A 22,127-nucleotide genomic window follows, 5' to 3' on the forward strand; every position below is an offset into this window, starting at 1 on the left:
AAAAGAGGAACTGCACATAATTTCTTATTTTAAATATTCAGTTCCCAACCAGCGATGCCCATATAACTTAAAATCAAAATTCCTGTAAAATTATGTCTTTTAATCTAAAATTTTAATCTAAAATATTATCTAAATATAATCTAAATTTTCCTTTTCGTGATAACAACAACTGAAAAGAAAAAATATTAGATCATACTAGGTCATTTTTTGTTGATAAAAAAGGTCAATCTCCACCTATCCAGGAATCATTCTGTCAAACATCTCCAAATTCAAGTACAGTACTTAGAGTATGACAACAAAAGATTAAGAAAAGGGATGTCTGTTCAGCACTGAGACAGAGTTTTAACTCCACTTTCTTTGGGTGGGAAGAAATCCTTGGTAACACTATCCAGGAGCTTAATCCCTTTCCCCATTTTTTTCCTGCAACACAGACTCCCACAGCACTCTTCTGTCTTTCAGTTTTCTCTTCACAAGGCCTCCTCCCAGAACCTTCTTGCTTAGCAAGTCCTACTAGAACTCCAAAAAAATTTAAAAACCTGAATAAATATTGTTTATGTTTTTAGTCATCTTTCCTAAGCATGGTAAATGTTTATTTTCACCTAAAATAGAGATGAGTCTCTTGGTATTCAGCGGACATTGATCAAGTGTGGGCTGCATGTATTAGAGAGCATATGCATTTGCTGCAAAAATCCTAGGTTAATAAAAGCAAAGCTTCAAAGCCTAAAATGCAATGAATAAAAGGAATATAATTACAAACTGATTAACTTACGCAGTTTCTTAAGCTTATACTTACCTAAACATCCGTAAACTGACTAGATTATATCTTAATTAAGTGGTAACCAGGGAGTAGGAAGGCTCTCTTGTTTTTCCACAGTATCCTGGGACTTCACCTAGTAGCAGAGCCGCACAACACTGCACTAACGAAGACCTGGATTTATCCTTTACGGAAGTAACACACTATAGTGAGGGGATTTTAAGAGCTGAAAAAAATCTTATGAGATCACAAAGTCTAAAAATCTACTTTTTTTAAAACTGTGGAATGATTTCTTCTAAAGAAATCTTAAGCTGAAACTCAATATACAAAACAGATAAAAGTAGATCTAATTTAGTTAAGAGGGGAATGTGAACGCCTGCTCACTTGGGAAGGTTATCTCCCCAGGAAGCCCCCAAAAGCAGCTCTACAAAACCAAAGCAGAGCAGTTATAAAACTATAGATATAGTCCAAACTTCTCTCATATTATACATAGCAACTGAGGAATCCAGGGCCTCCAAAGGTTAAGTTTCTTGCCCTAAGTAACAGAGGAATTAATGATATTTGCATAGTTAGCATTAACACTAGTGATGGTGGATAATTTCCAAAGGATTGAATTCTTGGAAAATCTATGTTAACACAAGAGTTCTTGATCAGCAAGTATTTTCTTACACTCCTTACTGATTGTCTACTTCACATCTACATTCAAAGACATCAACTACTTTTCCCAAATCAATGACAAATAAATGACTTCAGATTCTTGCACTACACTTAATCAATTGGAGCCACATCTTTCTGCACATACCATTGCAAGTATCAGAAATTAACTACTAGCTCTTCTAATTCGGTTCTTGAATTCTTTATTAGAATTCAACTGTCCTGGTATGAGGAAATTTCCAACCCAGGGAACTCAGGAAAATACTGGTGAGGAATTAAGCATCAAGTGTACATCATTATGTCCTTCCATCTGTCTGTGCATCCAAAGAGGCCACCCTATCTAATGAATCTTTTTTTCTTACCTGGGAATTTGGCTGGAATGCAGCATGGGGTGTTGAGTGTTTCTGTAAATTTTCTAGCATTAGAGCCTGGTACAGAGAAGGGCAAAAGTCAGAATCTAAGGGAATAAACCCCCACCCCACCCCATCTCTTCATTGAATGCAATGACTAACCATACACACTTAACCTGTACTTCTTTTCCAGGGACCTAAAAGCCCTTTACTAATTCTCATTCATCTTCAGAAGACCCTTAAAAGTAGCCATGGTTACTGCTCCCAAAAGTACAAACGTAAAATGCAGGCACATGGAGAAAATCACCAACCTGGATATGTAATAAAATCAGTGACAGTGACAGAACCAGTACTACAGTCCCTATTATCTCCTGCACTTCTGACTAATGCCCCTTCTAAATCTGGCCATGCAGGTAAAATGACTTCAAATACTCAAGTCAGCTTCAAATACAGGAAACCAACACGGGGCTGCTGGTTTGGGCCTGATTGAATTACTTGGTCAGTTACCCAGGACTAGATCTACTTGAGTGAACTTGTATTGTTTCCAACAGAGTGACACCTAGATTCATCAACTCTATAAAAATTTCAGAAAGGAGGCTAGAGAACAAAATGACCACAGACTCTAAACTATGGCTGACCCAATCCACACACGAAACCGTAAGCTTCTGTAGAGGCAACGGTCTGTCAATTTAACCCTTGAGCCAACCCAGCCCTAATCTGCACTACAGGCCATGTATCCTAATTAACCCCAATTAAAACCAAGACATCCTCATCTTCCCTCCCTTTAAACCAAATCTGAACACACAAATCCACCCACCTCATGACGATCCCACCCTAAGATACTCAAATCGATTCAAAACCCCCAACATATACCAACCTGCCCCACCTCCCCCACCAATATGCACCAAACTCTTATCCGCCCAAACTGCTTCTGGATGCCCTATAAATTATACACCCCTCTATAACCAAGTCCCTTCAAATCACGGTTTCTCTTCATCTCACCTCCTAATCTAATCAGGTAGACATTTTACTCTATCCCAATCCTATTCTTCCGGACACTAACACCGACACCAACCCCATTAACCCCTCCGCCCAACTATACCCCTAACTCCGACCCAGCCCAATTCGCCCCCCTCAGGCCAGCAACGCCGGGGGTAGTAGTGGGATTTAACTCCTTCTGCAGCGCATGCGCCGAAACCACAGACACAAACAAGGAGGGGGTGGGGGAAGGAGGAAGGAGCTTAAGACACTCCGGGAGAGTAGCGCGCACCCTCCCATTTTGGGCTCGCGCCGCTGCCGTTAAGGCGGGAACCGGCGCTATCTCTATTCCAGCGCGAGCCTCACCAACCACCGTGCGCGCGGATCCGGAGGCTCGCGCTGGCGGCCTGAGCGAGCTCGCGCGGAGCCCGGACACTGCGCCTGCGCCGCGGCAGAGACTCGTCTCTACCGGGTCCGCTCCCCTCCGACACCCCGGCAGCGCCGGCTTCTCACCCCTTTGAGCCGCTTGACCAGGGCACTCTTCTGCCCGCTCTTCGCTAGGCCTCGCTGCTCCAGTGCGGCCTTCAGGTCGGTCACCCGCAGCGCCTGAAGAGGCTTCCCGTCCAGAGTCACCTCCTCCAGCTCCGCCATCTTGCGTGAGGTACTCGGGTCCGTCCCGACGGCTTCGGGCATCTTCGGTAATTTCCGCCAACGCCCTTCGAACGTACCGGGCTGACCCCGCCCACTGCCATAGTCAACCCCTCGATTACCACTCAGAACTCCCCGGGTTCCTCCGGAACTGCTCGGGAATTTCCGTCCCCACATCGGCACCAATCAGTTCTTTCCCTCCTCCCAGCCACTTACCCCTCCCTCGCTCTGCTTTCAGAGCTCGGATATTTTCGTCTTACCGAGGCTTTGAATCGAATGTGCTCGGAAGCCCTCGACTCTGGCATAACCAAAATCGGAGTTACTCGGCTATCTCCGAACCTAAGGCTGAGGCGCTGAGGCGCTTGGGTGTTTGGGGCTGGTCCGCGACCGGAAGTGCGTGGGCTGCCGGGCTGGCCCCGCTTAGGGTTTTCAGGAAACATGGAAGCGGCGGCGACAGTTGGAGTTTAAGCACTTTTGTGACGGTCTTCGGGTGCCCTGTGAGAGGAAAGGGGAGGTAAGCGGGGCAGAAATCCCTCTCTGGGCCGGGTCAGACTCGGTGTTTGCGGGTGACGGTAGTAGGGCACGCTTCCCGCTCTGCTACCGATACAGCTGCCGCCTCCCAATCTCTGAATCCCCGCCACTCCCATCTAAGACTACGTTGCTCTCTGGGTCCTTGGAATGCCGGACTCCCTGGCCTCCAAAGTAGGCAAGTGGCAGCACCGTGTCTTTGGGCCCAGACCGTGAACTAATTCATAATCGTTGAACTTGAGTTTGCTCTGGAGGCCATGTCGCACGACTCGGCGAAAGTTTTTCCTTACCCGAGTACGAGAATAAAGTTCCTTAGGAATTGCTGTGAAAAAGGCAATTTCCTTGGACTGTTTGGGTTCTGAACTGATGTTGATTGCTTAGGGGTTCCTTTCTTTGTTACTACAAATACTCCTAGCTTGCAGCAGAAGAAACGCAAACAGAAAATAGGTCATTGATAAGTAGTTTAAGGTTTTCATTGTTTGAGATTCAAACTGGAACTCGCGAAACCTATTCAGGTCGACTAACCTATTTGCATTACTAATGCAAATCAATGGCAGGGCATCAATAGGTATTTTACATTAAACCTTAAGGAAAATGTGCAGAGACATCTATTGTCAGACATCTACAGCAATATAACACTTGTTACACTCCTAAGCCACCAAACCGACTAGACTTTTTTCAGTCTTGAATAAACGTGGCTTCTCCCTATTTTCTCTTACTGTGTTATCTTATTTTGGGTCAGGCACCCTCACTTACTCTGCTCTTCAGTTTTTCCTGGTGCCTTAATGGAAATATAAGGAAGTAATGAATGTTACGAAGTTCTGGGCATATTTCAGAGGCTGTATGCACATTACAAAGAAGGCTCTTTCATCATGTATGATTTTTTCTTTTTTTTTTTTTTTTTTTCCTTTCTCTCTGTTGATAGGTCTGGAATGATTAACATATAGGCCCAGACCAGCTGCATGTACTGGATTAAAAAATGTGTACCTTTTTTCATTTTAAGCAAGATGAGATGCACCAACATTGCTCATTTTTTCTTTACTCACCCTGAAACATAGTAGACCGGAGAGAATAAGCAAGAAATATGTTGGTTATTTTTAGGTTTTTTATAAGAATAATGGGGAGAAGTAGTGGTTGGAGAGGGTGATAGGTTTGAAAAAGGAAGGTTGGCAAGTATGAAATGAAGTTATTCTTGAGTGACTTCTCTGAGGCAATTGGGTAATAACCTATATGAAGTACTCTGTAAACTGAATTGTTGAAAAGTAGTTTTATCTGTAGATGCTGATTGTGATAAGATTCCTTGTTGGGAAGTTGTATTTTGGTTACTCTATCTAGAGAGTATATAACAGTGCTTTTATATTTCAGGATGCCACTGGAATCATCTTCCTCTTCGATGCCACTATCCTTCTCTTCTCCCTTACCCTCAGTACCGGACAGTATTACTAACTCTTCCCCTCCCCCAATGTCTTACATCACTTCCCAGGAGATGAAGTGTATTCTTCACTGGTTTGCCAGTTGGTCAGGTCCACAGCGTGAACGTTTCCTACAGGACCTGGTAGCTAAGGCAGTGCCAGGAAAGTTACAGCCACTGCTGGAAGGGCTGGAGCAGCTTAGTGTGTCTGGAGCAAACCGACCACCTTGTATCTTTGAGTGCCAGCTACGTCTTTGGGATCAGTGGTTTCGAGGTTGGGCTGAGCAGGAGCGCAATGAATTTGTCAGGCAGCTGGAGGTCAGTGAGCCAGACTTCGTGGCAAAGTTTTACCAGGCAGTGGCTGCTACGGCTGGTAAAGACTGATGGGCATTAAAATCAAAGAAGATAATCACAGCTGACGGAGCCGCAACTTTACTCTGAGAACTTCAAATATGTCACTTAAAGGTTTAGGGATGGTATCCTGGTCAGCTAACCAAACTTGTTGACCAGTACAGGCTTGATTATTTCTTTGGGGGTGGGGAGGGGCAGAGGGAGAGGGAGAGAGAGAATCTTAAGCAGGCTTCATGCCCAGCACCGACCCTGACATGGGGCTCAGTCTCACAACCCTGAGATCATGACCTGAGCCGAAATCAAGAGTTGGATGCTTACCCGACTGAGCCACCCAGGCACCCCAAGGCTTGGTTATTTCAACGTTAACAGCCTATCAACTGGATTGCTTGCATGAATGTTTCCCATCTAAGTAAATCCAGATCAGCAGTTTGCCTCCTAGCTTGCTCCTTTCTACATGTCAGACCCTCAAGAATTCCGTGGCTTCTTTTGCAAGTATAACCAGAAGAAACCTACACATTATAACTCAAGCATTTTGCTGGCCCATGGGGCTATAAAGTAGAGCCTTCCTGTTCCAGAAACAGGAGAGAAGGACAATAAAAGGTCATGTTTTTATAGTTTAATTGGATTCACATGGCTGGTTTCACTGCCCTTACCAGATTGTGGCATAATCGTGTGACCTTCTTACTATTAGCTTTCCTAGTGATGATTTTGTAAAATTATGGAAAAATCAGGAGAGGGAGATGATTAATTACTCCTTTCACACTGATGTATGTTTGAATGCAAATAGCAATGACTTCCTAGAGTATATGTGATATTCTTGGAGCTGGTAACAGATTCCTATAAGTTTGCTTGTGATATGAAATCAAGTGACACTTTATAGTTTGAAGGGTTTATTTTTTGTATCAAAATAAAGAATGAATCTTCAGAACCGTGTCTCTTGCTTTTTTTCATTACAAGGCTAGTACTGAGGTGATTCGTAGAGAAAGAGGCATTCTGAGAAAAGTAGAACTGAAGTGTAGACTTGCCATCCGGTTGTCTTCCAAGAAATAATCTGCCCTATCTACCCTGTCATGCTCTGGGTAACATCACACCTCCCTTATTCCTCCAGCTGGGCCCCTTGTGTCTTGCAGCTCTGGTGAATGGTGAGGGGCAGATGGTGCCACCCGAAGAGTAGCTCGTTTTTGATAGGCCACGGTTCCCAGTGCACCCACCACGATAAGCAGTGTTAGGCAGAGTCCCGTGGACAGTGCTAGATGGGTCACAGAGGGATTATGGGCCAAGGTAACCAGCAACCTAGGAACACAGAGGTAACACTTGGCTTGGAATAATGCCTAGGCTTAGTAGGTGAAGGGCTTCACCTTTATCCTAATACACAGAGCTCATGAAACCCTGCTTCATCCAGTCAATAAGCTACACAGGAAATCAGGAATATAGAACCTGAAAGTAGGAAAAAGACCAAGACCCAAGTCTCCCAGCAACTTAAGTTATTGGAAGGAGACCTAACTTGGCAGTGAGGGAAATGGTTTAAGGGAAGCGTTAGACTATGGTGTTTGGGTAACTGGACACAGTGCCCTGTTAGTACTTAAGGAAGGAAGAGGACTAGGATCCATATGTCCTAGAGATGGAGAACTCCCATTATTGTGGAGGGAAAGGTGTCCCATAGTGACAGATCTGAGGTGATCACGTTAGTTGTTTTCTGAAACAAATAATCCTGTGTAGGACCTACATACGAGTGAGTGTTGAATGCAATTTCAAACATCTGGACTCCAGGAATTTGAAAGAAGATGACTTGGGATATTACCATACCTGATGTGTCCTGTGGTAAAGATGGCTCCTCCATAATGTACTTCTAGGGGCTTCTTCTGGAGAGTCAGGGTCAGGGCCCTGTGCAGCATACCAACCGAAGGCCCTTGGCAGGCAGGGGGCTTGCCCATGTACACAGTGAACACCAGACTAGTGGTAATGGAGGGGTTGTGGAAATAGCACCTAGAGGGATATTTGGATCTCTTGAGGGAGGCAGAGTCCCTGGAAGAGTATATCTCCTGAAGCAGATACAGGCTTAGGAGCGGGACAAAGTCTTCAGAGGAGAGTTGTGAAGGAACCCACGTAAGCATTTCCCCTGGCCCACTGTATACATCCTCAGCCTGAACCTTTACCTGCCAGTGCTGCCTCTGCTCGCAAGAGCCTGGAGTACTGCTTCGGTCAGCCCGTCCAGCTCTTCCTTCGCCACCGAGTGGCCTGGGGGCCCAGCTAATTGTAAAGACAACTGGGATAACAGGTCTTGGGGCGGAAGCCTCACAGGTGGGGAAGGAACGGCACTGGTACCTTCATTGGTTTGACACAGCCGGCCCCGGGGACACAAGAGAAGGCCGGAGTACCCAGGTATCTGCCAGGAAATACATAGCAGGGTGTAGTTAGCACCTCAATTGCTTGCTCAAGCCGTCCTTCCAAGAAAAAAGTACAATCTAGATCAGGGTCATGGACTCAGTGGGTACTTAGTAAAAAATGAAGAACCATCGAAGTAGGTCAGATAGTACTACCGTATGCGCACTTTAAAACTTCCTTTTGCCAGTGTGCTATATGGCTTTTCACTTACGACACCCACCTGAATAGCCTTTCCAGGAAGGCACGGGGCCCAGGGTGCTCCCTCTGCCCGCACCTTGTATGCTCCCCTCTCTGTGCATTGACGTAAGTAGCAGCGGCCGCTGAGCTCTGCTTCCTTCGGGTGCGGGATCTCAGAGGGGTGCCTGGTCTCGTCCTCACGGAGCGGTTGTGAAGTGAGGTTGGCAAGGAAGCAACGACTCTGGGAATGGTAAATTTCCCCGTGGGGGTTCTCTGCCCCAGGGGGGAGCCCGTTTTCCTTCTTCCAGCATTCACTCTGAAAGGCGGGGCAGGAGACAGAGAAGTGTTTGCCAGGTGCCTTAGAAGTGGACTGCGCTCCGGGCGGCGCGCTCGGTTCATTCTGTTCTCCAGTCATCTCACCCCATTGGCCAAGGGCTTGTACATGCGGCAGCCTTCCAGCAGGGGGTCTGAGGAGCAGCTTCCCTTGTCCAGATGCAGGTAGTGGCAGCCCAGTCCGCTGTGTGAAAGGGACGGCCGCTGACCACCAGGGTCCCCGACAGCCGTACAGCCCCTCGCCCAAGCAGCACACATCACATACCTGCCAGTGCAGAAGAAGTCTGAGGAGCCCGCCCCACAGGTCGTGGGCAGACCAAATTCCAGGCCGGATCCTGCCGGAGAGACAGGAAGAGAAAGAGCGCTCCGAACAAATGAAGGCCCCAGCATCCCTCAGGGCCAGCTGTGCTCACGGCTTCGGTGACACCTCAGCGGCAGAAAATCCCTCCCAACCTCTCGCTGCCCCCGCTGCCATTCTCCCTGGTTCTCACCCTGGCCCCACAGCAGCTCCTCCGCAGCGCTGTGATTGACCCGGTACCATCCCGAATCTTCGAGGGCAGCGAGAGTGATGGGATCGAGTCGAGTGCGCCGGGCACCATCGAAGGTAGCAGTCATTATAGAGCCCTGGAGCAGTCGGGCCTCCCAGTGTGAAGACAAAGGGCCCTACGGAGGAGGCAGCTGGTTGCCACCCAACCACTCCCTCTTCCTTCCAGCAGCTCCAGGGGTTCCCTTTCCCACCTCTTCTTCCAAGGGAACACCCGGTGAAGCCCCTGGCACTCCCAAGTGTTTGGCCAGGCTGTGGCTAACAGTTGGGGTGGTGAGAAGCAGCTGTCCCCACTTATCTCGCCTTGTCACTTGTTGCCTTGTAGAACAGTTCTCTCCAACTGAGCACAGAAAGGGAAGAAGGCAATATGAGGAGAGGAACCCTAGGAAGGGGGGAGCAGCGCTGGAAGGAAGGAGTCGGTGGGGTGGCAGTGATCCCCTCTCGTTGACATCACGAGAAAGCTTGCCCTCATTCCTCCCACTTACCGCTGGGTCCCGAGGGGCAATCCCGCCACTTCTTGAAGAGCTGTCCGGAGAAACCCAGAGCATGGAGCAATTCATGGAGTGTGACCTAAGGACAAAGGACTGCAGGGTGAGGCGGACGGGGACGGAGCAGATTGACCCGCCACCCAATAGCCCCTCTGCCTGATCAGCTGTTCCTAGAGTTGAGGCACCCTCTCCTCCATCCTGAGTGGATTCTTCTGCTTCACGGGAAGCCGAGGGACCTGCCCCCCTCCCCAACCGGCCCGCGCCTTCCTACTCATCATGCAGCAGTCACCATGACGATGTCACTATGGCTGCGGCTGCGGCTGGTGAGATGCTGGGCACAGTAGACGATGGTACCGGCAAGGGGTCTGTCTTCCGAGTCCAGCTGGCAGCAGGCAGCATAGGCTATGACAGAGGGCTGTGGAGGGGCCAGGACAAGGTAGGGGTGGGAAGCAGGGAAGTGGGGGAACACAAAAGAAACCTTCCTGAACAACGGACTCCCAGGGAACTCAGCAGGGATAGTACGAAGGGATGGTTTGAAGAGGCTTAGCTCCCACCCAACACCCAAACTTCTTCAACATGACCAAGTGACCTCGAATAAGCATAATTTGATAAAAACTGCCTTTGTGCTCCCTCCTCCTTCCCGTGATATTTAAACTGAAGAGAGGCAGGACAGGGCAAAGGATTTGATTTGGGTCTCACCTCTCTATGGCACTTGGAAGTGTGGGCCACCCACACGTACAGGAGAAAATCAGTGTCCTGGACCCCGGGCCCATCTGGCTGGACCAGTTGTGGGGGACCCTGTTCTGGCCACAGTGCGTAGCCACGGAGATGGGCATCAGGGATCTGGCCGGGAGTGAAGTGTAGCATCTAGCTTAGCAGGTGAGGACAGTAGGAAACTGGGTACTGGGAGTGAGGAGCGGACAGTCTTTATCAGCACAGGGGCTCCTGCCACCTCCCCCACCCCAGGTCTCTAATTTAATAAATTGCCAGGGGGAGAAGGGGCTCAGGAACCTACATTTGCTAGGAAGCACATTAAGCAATTTTGGTGCTAATGGTCTTGGAGAAGTCTAGGCAGGCTAGAGATGTCAGATTCCCAAATCAGAAACTGGTCTTACCTTTGCCCCCAGGCAACTCTCTCCTTTGTACCCTGGGTTCAGAAGGCTGCACCTGCCAAGAGTGAACATCTGTAGGTGGGCTGGAGACATTTCTGGGTACCCTGAAGAGGTCGTATATACATTCTCAATGACATGAAGTCACCTGTGGTAGTTTGGGGTGTCTGGGTCCCCCCAGACAGCATGGCAGTACTGTGCAGGGTCTCGACTCAGAAGCAGGGGGCCTTGCACTGGAGGGACTTAGAAAGATGAGTGGTCAGTTTCACCTCAACATCTCAGAGTTCCTTTTCTCTTGTTGTCGTCCTCCCTAGCCCTCTACTCCTCAGCCCTCCCTGCCTCCTTCTGTTCCCTACTCACCTGCAAGGATTCCCTGGAGTTGCTGAGCAGCCTGCCTAGCTGCGGCCAGGGCCAGAGCTCGGGGTCCCCCTCTCATTCCAGCTCCCTCAGGATCCCAAGCTCCATCTGATACAGGGTCTTTGATACAGCAGGTTCGGATTCGCAGGGGTTGAGGATCACGGGAGCCAGGCAGGGTAAGGGTGGAAGAGCGGAGGTTTGGGGCAGGCTGGGAGAGATGGGGCCTGAGAAGGGTCACAGACTTCTGCGTCTCGTCATGCAGGCACCTGCTCGCGGCAGTCCCCAGCAGCAGCAGCAACAGCAACATCTTGCAAGTGTTTCTCCCTGACCTGCCCTGGATCCTGTCTTCTGCTCCCCTCTTCCCTGCCTCCCTTACTTCTGGCTTCCCTCTCTCTATCTCTCTCCATACCCTCTCTACCCCTCTTGCTTATTTTTTCAAGATTTGAAAGTTGTTGACTAAATCTACAGTTCCCGCCAGGAGGTTGGATGTGAACCACAAGGGCCAAAGCTGCCGCCTCCTGGGGGTGCCAGAGGTGGGGAGCTGTGTGAGTGAGTGTGTGTGTGTGTGTGTGTGTGTGTGTGTGTGTGTGTGGCGTGGCGGGGGTTGGGGGAGGCAGAGTTACTACTAAGGCCTCAACTGATCTTTCCAGAGAGGAGCCTGCCTTATTTAGGAATCTGTCATTCTAATTCCCCTTTCTGAGCAGACAGCCTTGGAACCTTCCCAGAACTAAAAAATCGGTGTTAACATAATGGTGTGCGTGGGGACGCTCTGTGCTTCATAGATGCCTACTTATCTCACTGGAGATGGGCAAACGAGGCTTCTGCACGGCCCTGGCCCCGCTCTCAGAACTGAGTGGGCTCTAACTAAACGGCTAGTCTTGCAGGCACCTTCTGCATCCGCGTAGGGCACTTAGTAGGCGCGCAGCAAATACACGTTGGCTGACCGACACCTCCTAGGAGAGGCTGTCGTGTTGGCTCCCTGGGGCTTCGCAGAGCCACATGTGGGCATGCTGGAAGGGAAAGTCACCTCTTAAAATGGACATTAATAGGATATGCTCAAGGACGTTCTCACCCAGCTCTTGGAACTCCCTGTTTTCTCTGCTCACACTGTGCTTTCACATCCTGTTTCCCCTGCCTGGATACCCCTCCTTCCCTGCCTGCCTGGCCAATTCCTACCTTCCCTATAATTACACTGGGAAGCCTTTCTTACTTGACACCTTCTGCCCAAATTCCACACTTGCTGGGGGGGGCGGGAGGGAACCCTACTTCACAGGAGGCGCCTCTCCTCCCCCTCTCCTGCAGTAATCGTGGGCTTAGCGGCTCTCCCTTCCGGTCCTGCTCTCCTCCAAGGTCCTGCTCTCCTCCAAGGTCAGCCCGCTTCCCGGTAGCCACAGCGCTCGCTCGGCGTGGTCCCGAGGGCCCAGTCATCAGTGCGTGGATGAAGGAACAGAACCTGACCCCATTGCTTGACTTTTGAAGAAACGGGTCAGAGGTGAAATGCCATAAAGCAACCCAGCTAATTAGTTACAGACAGGACAAGAGTTTACAGAAGGCCTGCTGACTTCCCAGGGAGGCAGATTTTATACTGTGACGTACCAGACCTGTGGCTGGAACGACCAGTTACAAGGGAGGCAGCCAAACGCTGGAGCCAAACCAACTCTGCCGCTTTCCACTTGGTGACTCTAGCCCAATGCCTCCAGGTTCCCATCTGCAAAAGGGGGACGACTGTACTTCCCTGGCAAGATTGCTTGGAGGAGAAAGTAAAGACTTTTTAAGGGGCACCTGGGTGGCTCAGTCGGTTAAGTGTCAGGGTTGTGAGTTCAAGCCCCACATTGGGCTCCACGCTGGGCATGGCGCCTACTTAAAAAAAAAGAAAAAAGATTTGTAAAGTGCTTAGAACAACACCTGGCTCCTGGTCAATACCAAGTCACATCAGCAGTTATATTCTATAGACACTTTCAACTCAGTGGAGAACGGCTCTGTTCTTGACGTGCGTACAATTCTTTAGGGGACTCTTGTTCTTTTCCTAAGACAAACCTTTTTCTCCACGTGTCAGACGCCCTCTTTTCCCTGGCTGGGCAGCCAGATCTGGGGAAAACCCGCTTGGTCACGATTGGCCCAAGGGGGTCGAGGTCTGTGTGGCTCTCCTCAGGTTTTCCCCGGCCCCGCGGGGCTGTCACTCCTAATGCTTTGCTGCCCCCTTGTGGCCGCGTCGAGGAGGGTGCGCCCGGCAGGGCTTCTTCCGAACTTCATACATGGGTGCAGAACTTCGTACCTTCCAGCAGAAAGAGCTCAAGAAACACCTCGTGTTTCTTCTGCTGGAATACCTCTTTCCTGCTTTTGCCTGGCCAATTCTTCCTCGTCTTTCCAGAGCCAGCTGAGAGGGTCTCTGCCTGCTGAGATTTTTTTCTTTACTCCCCCGGGGCAGAGGTGGTTTGCATCGCCTCTGTCCTCCAACAGCCGTTCTTTCACATCTTTCAAGTAGCGCTTATTATATTCTCCAGACATTTATTTCTGTGCTTGTTCCCCTGCTAGACTGTGGGCAGGGGCTGAGTCTGGTTCGCCTGTGCCTCTTTGAAGAGGTGTTAAGTAGGCACAGAGGGATAATGGAGGTGGGAAGGTGGCTTGGAGAAAAAGAGAGGAGGTAAGGAGAGAGGGTGAGAATAACAGTTATTTGAGCATTCCCTTTGTGCCCAGATGTCTTGCGAGTGCTTTAGAATCATGTATTCTTTTTGGCCACCTTCCAGGGTAGGTATGATTATAATTGCCCCAATTTTACAACCGAGGAACAGCAAAATTAGGCAGCGTGGGTCGGTGGTGAATGTGGGGTTTAAGCCACCGTGCTATCGTGTTCTCAGGTGCACAGCGTGGAGAGTAAAGGTACGATCGGTCAGAGGAGCAGGCTGAGAAAGAGGGGGGCGGGGAGAACAGGTGGAGACAGAAGGGAAGAAGGATTAGGAGACGATGAGGCGTGGCAGAGGCTGGGGCAGACCGCAGCGCAGAAGGTGAAGAGGACAGGAGGGGACAAGGTGAGAAGAGGGTGCAGAGGGAGGACATTAGGGACTGGGAGGGAGGGTGCTGAGGAGGAAGGGGAAGAGGTGGAGGCCAGCTAGGACGAGGACAGGGTGTGGGAGAGGATGGGGATGAGCAGAGCCTCTCTTGGTGATGTCATCGTCCGTGTGGCTGCTCCATCCAGCACAGCCTTTCAGTGCCTTCGCTCAGCCATCTCGAACATTCTCCGTTCGACCTCAGCAAGCCACTTCCAGGAGCCTTATCATCACCAGAAACTGCAGCACCTATGAAATAACTGAATCAAACATCACACTCTCTGATATGATCTCCTTTCCTCACGGTCTGTTTGCCCAAGTGGGTTCACTGCAGCTGTTCTAGGGGGTCCTGGAAGAACCGCCGGCCCTCCCTGTCTTTTCATCTTCCACCTTGGGTTCCAGGCTCTTCACCAAATCCCTCCTTCGAAAGCGCCCCCCACTCCCCCTCGCTGTCTGTCCCGTGCATCCTGCCTCCCAATATTTGTCTTCTCCACACTGCCCCCCCCCCGCCCCCGGCAGCTAAGGACCGCCCGAGGGCAATCACCCCAGAGGACAGCCTGTGGTCACTCCGTGGTCATCATTGACCTCAGCGGGGCGCTCTTAAGTCAGCAATCTCAGTCCTCCTCCCTCTCTGCACCTGGGGTCTTGCACCTTCGAGCCTGCTCCTCAGAGCCTCGCGCTCAGTCACTGGCACTGAGCTCCTCGGTCCGGTGAAGACAGTCATGGGACAGAACACAGTCATGGGACAAAACTGACGCAGGCGCCGCCTGCTACCTCTGCCCTGTGCCTGTATCTGTGGCTGCTGCTGTCCCTTCTTTCTCCTTAGAGGACAGGAAATGTCCTCGTCCTTTGGGAGGTGGATTCCGGCAGAGGGAGATGTGGCCTCAGCCCCTCTCTGACTCGGTCTCTCCCCCAGCCTGTCAGTGACCAGGAGGGGCCTGTCTGGGGCCTTAGCATACATTTCTCTGTCTGCAGGGAACCCCTGCTCTTTGCCCGTCTGACTCCTCACCTTGCAGATGACTGCACGTTACTTCCTCAAAGAAGCCTTGCCCGACTTTCACATTTACGTCAGGCACCCTTGTTAACATCCGTCCCAGTCACCCTTTACTTTTGCCACATAGCACTGCCCACTTAGAATGATCAATTTATTTGTGGTGTTATGTGTCTGCCCCCCTCATGAATCTGTGAGCCCCACGAGGGCAGCGACTGCTCTCCCCGTATATTCTGTAGCTTCTATAACAAGCAAAGTGTCCAGCCTGGAGTAGGTGTTAGAAGTACTTTTTGAGCAAAAGCATACATGAATGGGCGTGGTGAGGAGACAGGAGGGATGTGAGTGGGGAGGAAGGGTGGGGGTGGAAGGTCCAAGGTGAGGAGAGCAGATGGCCAGTGTGGGGAGAGGGTGGTAATGAGGATAGGCGTGCAGAGGTGGGGTTAGGGATGGAGGGGAAAAGCGGGGAGGGGAGGACCAGGCCGAGGCATGTCTGCGCAGGGCCTGAGTGAGGCTGCCAGACCCTGAGTGGCTTCCCAGGAGCTCTGTCTCTTGGCCATGCTGCTTGAGAGGTTTGGAGGCCCAGCCCGTGGGCGGGGCTAGCCTTTATCTTGGGGCGCAGCCCTAACCTCAGATGGTGACAGAGCGGGAGCGAGCAGGGGTTTTGCAAACCGTCCCGATTGCAGCAGGCCAGCCGGCTCACTCTGGACGGCGGGTGGGGCCTGGGCTTATCTCCCGAGCGCAGCCCTAACCTCAGATGGTGACAGAGCGGGAGCGAGCAGACGTTTTGCAAACCGTCCCGATTGCAGCAGGGTGGGATGGCCCGGCCGGGGGCAGCAGTGCTAGGTGTGGGGGGCCACGGAGGGTTGGGCAGTTTGGGGCCTCGGAGCGAAGTCTGGCTTGTGGGGCGTGGGGGATCCATTCGGTGTGCGGCTTACGTCTACCTACCTCCGATATCTGTTTCTAAACCCAAAGGGGAGGCCACAGCTCTGCAGGTGGGGCTCTCCCTGTTAGGAAGCCTGCCTTTTCCCAAGTCCTAGGACCGGGAAGTCGGAAATGACAGCCAGTGGCAGCTATTTTCCTCGGAGAATACCCACCACGTCTGCAGTAGGTCGCCTCAGGGAATGTCTCCTGTGCCGGTGACGATTTTTGGGGACCAGGTCTGCTTATAGTTGCACTGACAGAGGCCAGTCAGGAGTCCCGTCCAAGCTGGACCATTCCCACTCGGGAGCAGCACAGGCTGAAAAGGAGAGGTGTGCTTGCTGGGGGCCAGCGAGGGTGACAGGAAGTGACCGGCCTGTGGGAGAGGAGGCACACAGGCCCTCAGCCGGCCCTGGCTCTTGCTGCTTCAGCATCTCCTATACAGCCCCCTGCATCCCGTAGCCCCCTCCCTGGCTGGCACAGGGTAGGGGTGGAGGTGAAGAGGCCCCTTTCCACCCCCACAACCCCAACCGGGATCTTGCAACACTGGGATGGGGGCCCTGGGGGCCCAGGCGTGTGGCAATCCGTGGGGGGTGGGGTGGGGAGGTGTGCACCGAGCAGGGGAGCAGCTTTCACAAGCAGCCACTGCAGGACTGACCTTCGCTGGCTCACCTTGGGCAGCTTCCTCTCTCTTCCCGGTATCACCAAACAGCCTTCCTTCTCCGTGGCCGCTTCCCCAAGGCCTGAGATCCTGACTTTAAGGCTCAGCACTCTCATCCCGCTCAGCTCACGAGTGGAGTCTAAAGCAACGGGGATGCACGTGTGTGCTCTTTGGACCTTGATTTGCTGGTGTCTTAAAGTCACCGTGTCCTGAGGACTAGCGCCTTGGGGCTCCTTCTGCCTCTTCTTTCCCTGCAGCAACTCTCCTGTGGGGGTGGGGGTGAGCGGGAGAAGGGGCTTGGGTGCTGGAAGCTTGCTCTCTGTCCCATATCGGTTTCTTAGGGACTGAGCTCTCCAGCAGAGGGAATGGAAAGAAAGTTCTTGGCAATTCCGTTCTAGATGGAGGAAGGCATTTTCTCATTTATCCTTTTCCTCCTCCTTCCTATTCAGCCAGCTTCACTTGGCTTCCTTTCTTTTTCTTGATCATCAGACCTCTTAGGCCTCCCCCCCAACTTGGCACACCTGCCTCGTCCTTGAAATTTGTTAGGTTTCAACTTCAATGTCACCTCCTCAGAGAAGCCTTCCTTGACCACCCCAGCTAAAGTAACCTCCCTTCCTGCTCGTTTATTTGGTTTCCCTGAATGGAGTAATTAATGAATTTACTGAAGGTGTTTGTAGAGGCGTGAAGGAACGGGACTGAGGGAAAGCTGCGAGGAATGACGAAGGAGCCAGCTAGCTGCCGCGGGCTCCATTACAGCCCCCGGGGGCCATAAGGGCGGGATCCTCTGAGAGAGGGCAGTGGAGGGTGCCCATCCCCCTACAGGGGAGAGTTGGGGGATAAGCACTCGACTTTACCCTCCGTGCAACGGCCCGTCAGGGGTCAAGGGGATCTAAAGGGCAAAGGAAGACGCCCAGTGCACTTGCTTGTTGCTTTTTTCTTCCCACCCATTCAGCTAAGAGCTGGGTCTCTCTTGGTCACCATGGTGTTCTTGACACCTGGCAAGGGCCCGACACAGGCAAGATGCTCTACAAATAGTCGTTGGATACGTTACTTTGGCCCACACCAGTTGAGGTAAGGTTAAAAGCCGCATTCAGAAAGTGTGACTTCTGGCTACCTGTCTCCTCCCTGCGACGTGATCTGCCAGAGATCTGGGGACATGCTCGTGGTCATGCAGGGACTAGGCGTGCTCTTTTCTCACGGTGGGGCAGTGACACTTCTCCGGCCCTGGTTCCAGGCCCCCCACCCCAAGGAGCTGCAGGATTATAGGGGGCTGGGAGGAGACCCAGTTCCGAGTGATGGGAAAGCAGCTCAGTGTCGACGCAGAACCAGCCTAGGTCCCATCACCCAGAACCTTGAAAATAAGTCAAGGGGCAGTGGTCTTGAGCCGAGAGGAGGAAATCCGGAGGTTGAGTCATTTACCCTGTTCTGTACAAACCCCCCTTATGCAACCCCATCCCCCTGGGCTAGAAGGTCGGTGTGGGATTCTCCTGGGCATCCATGGAGACTGGCACCTCCCCCTTATGAATGCAGGAGGCCCTATGGGTCAGGGAATTATCCATCTAGAGGTTCAGATCTACCGGCCCCGACCAGGTCTGGGACAGTAGGATCCAGGGACAGGTGTAGGAGAGGGTGCCTGAGGGACACAGAGGCAAAGGCAGGGAGGGACCGAGTGCTGGGTGAGGCAGGCGTGGTGCACACGGATGCCCAAGATGCAGGAAGTCTCTGCTGCTGGGGATGTGGAAATGGGGGGAAGGGTGGGAGAGAGAGGATACTGGGAGAATCCCGTCTCTCCCCCTCTCAGAAGGTTATTCCTTGATACCTAACTCGGGCTTTCTCAGCAGGGGCCTGCAGATCATTGGTGGTTTAGGAGAGACTGCGCCCGTGCTGTCTCCTGTTTCTGAGTCCGCCCACAATCCCTGCTTGCTTACTGAATGGGGCCGGCAGGCCCACCCTGTGCTGTGTGCCTCTGTGGGGAGCGTGTTCATGGCCTAGAGACAGGTGCCATGTGCTGACACAGCAAAGGGACAGAGAGAGCTTCAGGACAATGTCTCTTATCCCCTTGGGCCCTCAGCTGCTTTATCTGTAAGATGTGGCTCACGCTATCTTGCTCGTCTGAGGCCAAAGCCCACGAGACGATCTCTTGAGGTCTCTTCCAGCACCTCTTGAGATCCGTGATTTTTTTTGGAGCTATTTTTGGTTCTGCCTCTAAGGAACAAGTGTAACTCTGGCTAAGCCCCATTCCCCCCCTGAGGCCTCAGTTTCCTCACCTGCAAAGTGAGAAGTTTAGATGAGATCTTGAGTTCCTTTCAGTTCTAGCCAGATGGAATAATAATGACTATTCACTTTACCATGTGCCAGACCATGTTTGTCTATGAACATAACAACACTGTGAGGTGGGTAGTAATACAGCCCCCATAGTGCAGACAGGGAAACTGAGGCACACAGCGAGGTAACTGGTTTGGGTCACACAGCTAGTAAAAACCGGAGGGAGACTCAGACGGAGGCCCTTGGGCTAGAGTTCTATGAAAGAGAAAACGCTTCGCACGAGGGGTTTTGCTGGCCGAGGCAGATTTTCCCCCTCATTATCAACTTTCTCCTGTTCACACAGGTCTCGAGGCCTTTCCCAACGGAGTCCTCCCCCAAGCACTCAGATTCTAGTGCTATGGGGAACCCCAGTCCCAGGGAGTGAGGGACAATGGGGAGTGGGTGGGAGCCATGGGGGGATGTCAGCCTGGTGGCCTCAAGTTGTGGAAATTGAGAGAAGGGGTCGAGTCCAGGATTCAGAGTTAGGGGACCCTAAATATGGCAGAGCCATCTGGAAGCTGACGGGAGCTCCCAGACCTATATTTCAAGGTGCTGGGGTCAGCAGGCCTAGGCATAAGGGACTGGGTGGCACTGGGATCTCCCCACAAGCCACAGAACTGTTAGGGAAGTCTCCAGAGGTGCTTCCGGTCCTGTGGGGTTGTGGGGATGGGGTGCCTTCATCATCCAGAAGGATAGAGCGGGCTGGGGTGGGGGCAGGGGGAGAGAGGAGCAGAGTGACAGACACACAGCCTGGCTGTGTGGTGTGTTGTTGGGGGAGTGTATCTGTGTTCTTGGATATTCATTTGGGCATGAAGCCAAGAGGTATGCAAACCAAGTCACACGCATTCCCGCCCTTGAAGCCCCCATGTCACACATGCACAGCCCCCCCCACGCCCAGGCCCAGTGTGCAGGCCCATTACTGAGTCATAGTGCAATTTTATTCAGCCACCGAATCATTATGCTGGGGTCCACCCTCCTCCCTTGCCACCCGCTGCCATTTGTCCATGGTCTCTGTCTCAGGCTTGGCCTGTGAGGGGCTCTAGAGCCCCAGCAGGGTAGGGATCCCCAGGTCAGGTGGGCTGGGGGGGGCCGGTGCCACAGTCTGCCAGCCGGGCTCAGCTGCAGCCCCCCACACCCTTGATGAGGTTGGCGGCCTCGGGGATCTGGCGGAAGAGGTTTCGCAGGGTGTCCAGCTCCTGGGTCAGCTGCTCCACACGACTGCGGAGGCGCTCGTTCTCTGCCATGTATTCCAGCACCTTCTGCTGCGTCTCCAGGATGCGCCTCTTGGCCTTGTCACGGCTCTTGCGCACGGCGATGTTGTTCCGCTCCCGGCGCAGCCGGTACTCCAGGCTGTCCTTGTTCACCGCCTTCTTGCCTTTGTGCGAGGGGCCAGCTGGGGATGGCGCCTTGAGGAGGGGGCTGCAGGGGGGTGCGGCGGCGGCCACAGGGGCCTGGAAGGAAAGGCACGGAGGGACGAGAAGTGAGGGCTGGCCAGGAGGCTGAGTGGAGGCGGGCAGGAATCCCAGCAGCCCCGGCACGCTTGGCCTGCAAAGAGATACGGGACCCAGAGCCAGCTCGGGCCTCCCAGTAAAAGCAGCCGTTGCCCTGCCACCTGCCGAGAGTCCCCTGCTCTGACCCAAACCGCCTTTCATATTCCCACACGGTCTGAGGACACCTTCCTTCAATCTCTCTGGAGTCTCTAGTCCTCTGATCGGCAGGCATTTCCTTTTCTAGAAGCAGGCGGCAGAGAAACAAGAGGAAGGGGCTGCTGGGCCCTGAGGTCTGGGCAGGTCAGCGGGCCACAGGGCTGCAGGACACCCTGGATCCCAGCCCCATGGTGGGGCTCAGGATGACAATGAGCTGACAGCGAAGCAAAGAGGGGTCATGGTGGGGTGGTGAGCACAGAGGGTTTGGGGGTGGTTGGGTCTCACAGAGCAACACCAAACACGGACTTGTTCGCGCAAGCAGGAGCCAGAGTCCCCCACCGGCACAGGCCTCCCTCCAGCCCCTGGGTGGCAGGTGCGAGCGTGGGCCTGCTCTTACCTTGAGGACGCGCAGGGGCTGGCTGGGCGCTGCCAGGGCCGGGGGCAGGTGCATGGCCGTCTGCCCGCAGTGTGCTACTTGGTACTGCAGGGCATTGTAGCCGCCGCGGCCGGCCCCTCGGCTGCCCTCCGGCCCCCGGGGCTCCTCCTTCACGGCCACAGCCCTGGGGTCGTAGCTCCCGGGGCTGCTGTAGATGCCGGGCCCCAAGGCCTTCCTGTCAGGGCCGAAGGTATGTGGGGGGTAGGCGAAGGGCCGCGGGTCAGGCGGCAGGTAGTGGGGGAAGGCAGGGGTTCCAGGCCCCTTAAGGCCTCGGGCCTCGGGTGCCGGCTTCACAGCGAAGAGGTCGGAGAGGAGCTGTTCCTCCCCAGACTCGATGTAGGCCGAGAGGTCGATGGAGGCCTCATGCTCACACATGTCCCCCAGCTCCCCGGGCCCCGCTCGGCCCCCTGAGAACTCGAGTGGCTGCTGGCCAGCCCGGGGCTCACACTCGTAGTAGGTCCCGTGGGACATGGCCGGCCCGCCCCCCTCGGCTCCCCGCCCCTGCCGCCCTGCTCTTGGGGCACCCTCTGGGATGCTCTGCCTGCCCTCTCCCTATCTCCCCCTGCCCTAGATCTGCCCTAGACCTGCCCTCTCCGCTCTCCTCTGTCACCCACTCCTGCGTGGCCTCTCTCCTCCCTCTGCTGTTTCCTTTTCCTTCCTCTGTAGTCAATGCCTCTTTTCTCTTCCCTTTTTTCCCCCTCTCTCCCTGGGGTGACTCAGGGAGGGGCAGGGCGCACCCCGGAGGGAGGGATGCAGAGCTCAGAGAAATGGGGCCCCTGGTCTATTTAGCAGTTGGGAGCACTCTTTGGGTAGGGTCCAAGCCGGGGTTCTGAGGTGCCTGGGAGCTGATGCTTCTGGGAATGCCTCGCCCCTCCCTCTTGAGTCCAAGGGATTCCAGAGTCCTCGCTGAGGGCAGCACCTCACTCTGAGTGTCCTCCTCCCTCCGACTTCCAAAAAGTTCTGTGCAGAATGAGGTGCCAAGTCAGAATGAACCGAGAAAACCCTCTTACAGCGCCGACCCCCAGCCCGATCAGAGCTCCTCCCTTGAAATGCCTCC

The 22,127-nt window shown here is 53.0% G+C and overlaps 4 protein-coding genes across 10 annotated transcripts in view; 1 reads left to right on the forward strand and 3 right to left on the reverse strand.

Moving 5' to 3' along the window:
• The window catches only part of ACIN1 (apoptotic chromatin condensation inducer 1), a 33,378-nt gene extending 29,802 nt beyond the window's left edge, over positions 1-3,576 (reverse strand). For all 6 annotated transcript variants that reach the window (XM_045802759.2, XM_045802760.2, XM_045802758.2 and 3 more), the window contains exons 1-2: positions 3,250-3,576; positions 1,771-1,836 (exon numbers count right to left, since the gene is read on the reverse strand). In XM_045802759.2, the coding sequence (XP_045658715.2) occupies positions 1,771-1,836; positions 3,250-3,561 (378 nt within the window). In that variant the 5' untranslated portion in view covers positions 3,562-3,576. The remainder of the gene's footprint in view (positions 1-1,770; positions 1,837-3,249) is intronic.
• A 118-nt stretch (positions 3,577-3,694) lies between these two features.
• On the forward strand, positions 3,695-6,602 carry C35H14orf119 (chromosome 35 C14orf119 homolog). Its single transcript, XM_045802764.2, has 2 exons — positions 3,695-3,898; positions 5,278-6,602. The coding sequence occupies exon 2, from the start codon at positions 5,279-5,281 to the stop codon at positions 5,705-5,707; it is 429 nt and encodes a 142-aa protein (XP_045658720.2). The 5' UTR covers positions 3,695-3,898; position 5,278; the 3' UTR covers positions 5,708-6,602.
• Positions 6,601-11,474, reverse strand: CIROP (ciliated left-right organizer metallopeptidase). The gene is given in 15 exon segments (XM_087859017.1): positions 6,601-6,967; positions 7,481-7,660; positions 7,831-8,060; positions 8,280-8,552; positions 8,657-8,753; positions 8,835-8,904; positions 9,061-9,232; positions 9,308-9,453; positions 9,563-9,683; positions 9,891-10,016; positions 10,301-10,444; positions 10,717-10,768; positions 10,859-10,952; positions 11,071-11,377; positions 11,379-11,474. Coding segments are annotated over 15 exon segments (2,316 nt in total). The 3' UTR covers positions 6,601-6,759.
• An 8,434-nt stretch (positions 11,475-19,908) lies between these two features.
• Positions 19,909-22,127, reverse strand: CEBPE (CCAAT enhancer binding protein epsilon). Of its 2 annotated transcripts, none has more exons than XM_045802572.2 (2): positions 21,032-22,119; positions 19,909-20,439 (listed from the first exon to the last, which is right to left on the reverse strand). In XM_045802572.2, the coding sequence occupies exons 1-2, from the start codon at positions 21,539-21,541 to the stop codon at positions 20,104-20,106; spliced, it is 846 nt and encodes a 281-aa protein (XP_045658528.1). In that variant the 5' UTR covers positions 21,542-22,119; the 3' UTR covers positions 19,909-20,103. The 2 variants fall into 2 exon arrangements, with proteins under 2 accessions (XP_045658528.1, XP_087715134.1); XM_087859008.1 differs by having other exon boundaries at positions 20,145-20,533; positions 21,032-22,127.

This window comes from Ursus americanus, chromosome 35 (assembly GCF_024610735.1).
Source record: "Ursus americanus isolate L20-20 chromosome 35, mUrsAme1.1.p, whole genome shotgun sequence".
In the NCBI taxonomy this organism is placed as follows: Eukaryota; Metazoa; Chordata; class Mammalia; order Carnivora; family Ursidae; genus Ursus; species Ursus americanus.